This window comes from Olea europaea, unplaced genomic scaffold (genome assembly GCF_002742605.1).
Source record: "Olea europaea var. sylvestris unplaced genomic scaffold, O_europaea_v1 scaffold20033, whole genome shotgun sequence".
Lineage (NCBI taxonomy): Eukaryota > Viridiplantae > Streptophyta > Magnoliopsida > Lamiales > Oleaceae > Olea > Olea europaea.
This window is the reverse complement of record NW_019237912.1, coordinates 1-1,647: the sequence shown is the minus strand read 5'-3', so window position 1 is coordinate 1,647 and position 1,647 is coordinate 1. Positions and strand designations below refer to the sequence as shown.

At 35.5% G+C, this 1,647-nt stretch overlaps 1 protein-coding gene across 1 annotated transcript; it reads right to left on the bottom strand.

The window, feature by feature from the left end:
- Positions 1–529: 529 nt before the first annotated feature.
- Positions 530–1,641, bottom strand: LOC111379558. Its single transcript, XM_023002953.1, has 2 exons — positions 1,563–1,641; positions 530–877 (listed from the first exon to the last, which is right to left on the bottom strand). The coding sequence occupies exons 1-2, from the start codon at positions 1,635–1,637 to the stop codon at positions 545–547; spliced, it is 408 nt and encodes a 135-aa protein (XP_022858721.1). The 5' UTR covers positions 1,638–1,641; the 3' UTR covers positions 530–544.
- Positions 1,642–1,647: the final 6 nt, after the last annotated feature.

Here is a 1,647-nt window from a genome sequence, read left to right as displayed (position 1 = left end):
AATAATGTATGGGAGCAAATTGATTTCAGCTATCTGAGACAACCTACAACACAAGTATATTGCACTAGAAAGCAAATTAGCGTCTAAAATTTTACTTTGCCTTTTGCACATCACACATGTCAGGTGAAACCCTGGTTGGCGCATGATGTACAAAGGTCTTCCAAGTATCATGTACCAAATGAAAGCTTTCAAAGTAGAGGAACTTTTAGATCCCAAGAAAAAGAGGTCAAAGAGAAGGTGTGTTCGTAATCTTAAAAGACTAATATCCAAATACAATACAATTATGAGCATGTTTGATATAGATTATTGAGAATAGATTTTGTGATTTATTTATTTGGAGAATGTGTGGTTAAAAAGTAAAGTTACGGGTCCATGTGCAAAATTATTTTATTGGAAAAATGTGAGATTGGAAATGAGTTTGGAAAAAATCTAACAGGGGCAATAATAATTCTTAACTATCTTGAATGATTCGGTAAAACTTACTTTTTTCCTATAAATTGAAATTTTAAAGGGATATATAACTAAAACATAAAATGAATCATGACTAGTCAATAGACCCAGTGACGGTATTTTCTAGCAACACAAGTAATCCAAGACAAACCTCACAAGCTTCTTGAAGCTTCTCACTTTGCACAAGAGACAATGCAGTGTCTATCACGCATTCGAGAGCATGCAAGCCACGAACACGAGCATAATGATACATGTCTCGCATGCAAGAAGCAGTTGCAATCTTCAAAGATAAAGGTGTCCCCTTTGATGATGCCTCGGGCTTCAATTCTGCAAAAAAAGTTAAAAGGCGCTGAAGAGGTGGAGGAATCTGGTTGTTTTCAGTAGCATTGTACACCTCAACTTCAGAAAGTAATTTGTCCTGAATGACCTGTGAGACCAATAATAAACATTACTACTCCATTTGAATTCATTGACAAAAAATGCAGATGTCTTTTCCTACACAAGGACCAACACTAATTATTATAACAACTGCAAAGCATAACTGCACCACACTTTAAGGCCAGATCAAAATCCATGTACTACCGATGGTATGAATAACAACTACTCTAGCTTTTCTTGTTTCCTAATAATTAACCTGTTAGCATGATAAACCAATGCTATATTTCATAAAACTCAAGATGTTTGGAGTACAAAGAAATAAATACACATGTAATAAGTGCAAGCACGTTGATGCAGCACATGTACAGGTCCCCCAACTTCAAGGGTTAAATGCACCATTGATTAATTAAAATAACCAGATCGCCATTCGGTCAGGCACTTTTGCATAAGGTTCTTACAGACTTTTCAAGACCCAAAAAATGAAATCAGGTACTTTAATAAGTTCAACAAACACACCTCACTAGTTAATTCTATTTTACTCCTGGACATCCCTTTTGTAAGAAACGAAAGGGTGAACATATAACACTCCGTCTCGAAAACATATGACATAAGAATACGCTCAACCACATCTTCCCTTAGTTCATTGAATATCTCTTGTTTACAACATTATCAATTAACAAAAATGTTTTATACGAAAATGTGCAACATAAAAAGGATAGAAGTATCAACACCACCTGAATCATTTGAGCAAGGCGTGTGCAATTAGACGAAAGTGCTTCTGAATACACTAAGAAGACTTTAGCTCGCATAGCCTGCCAG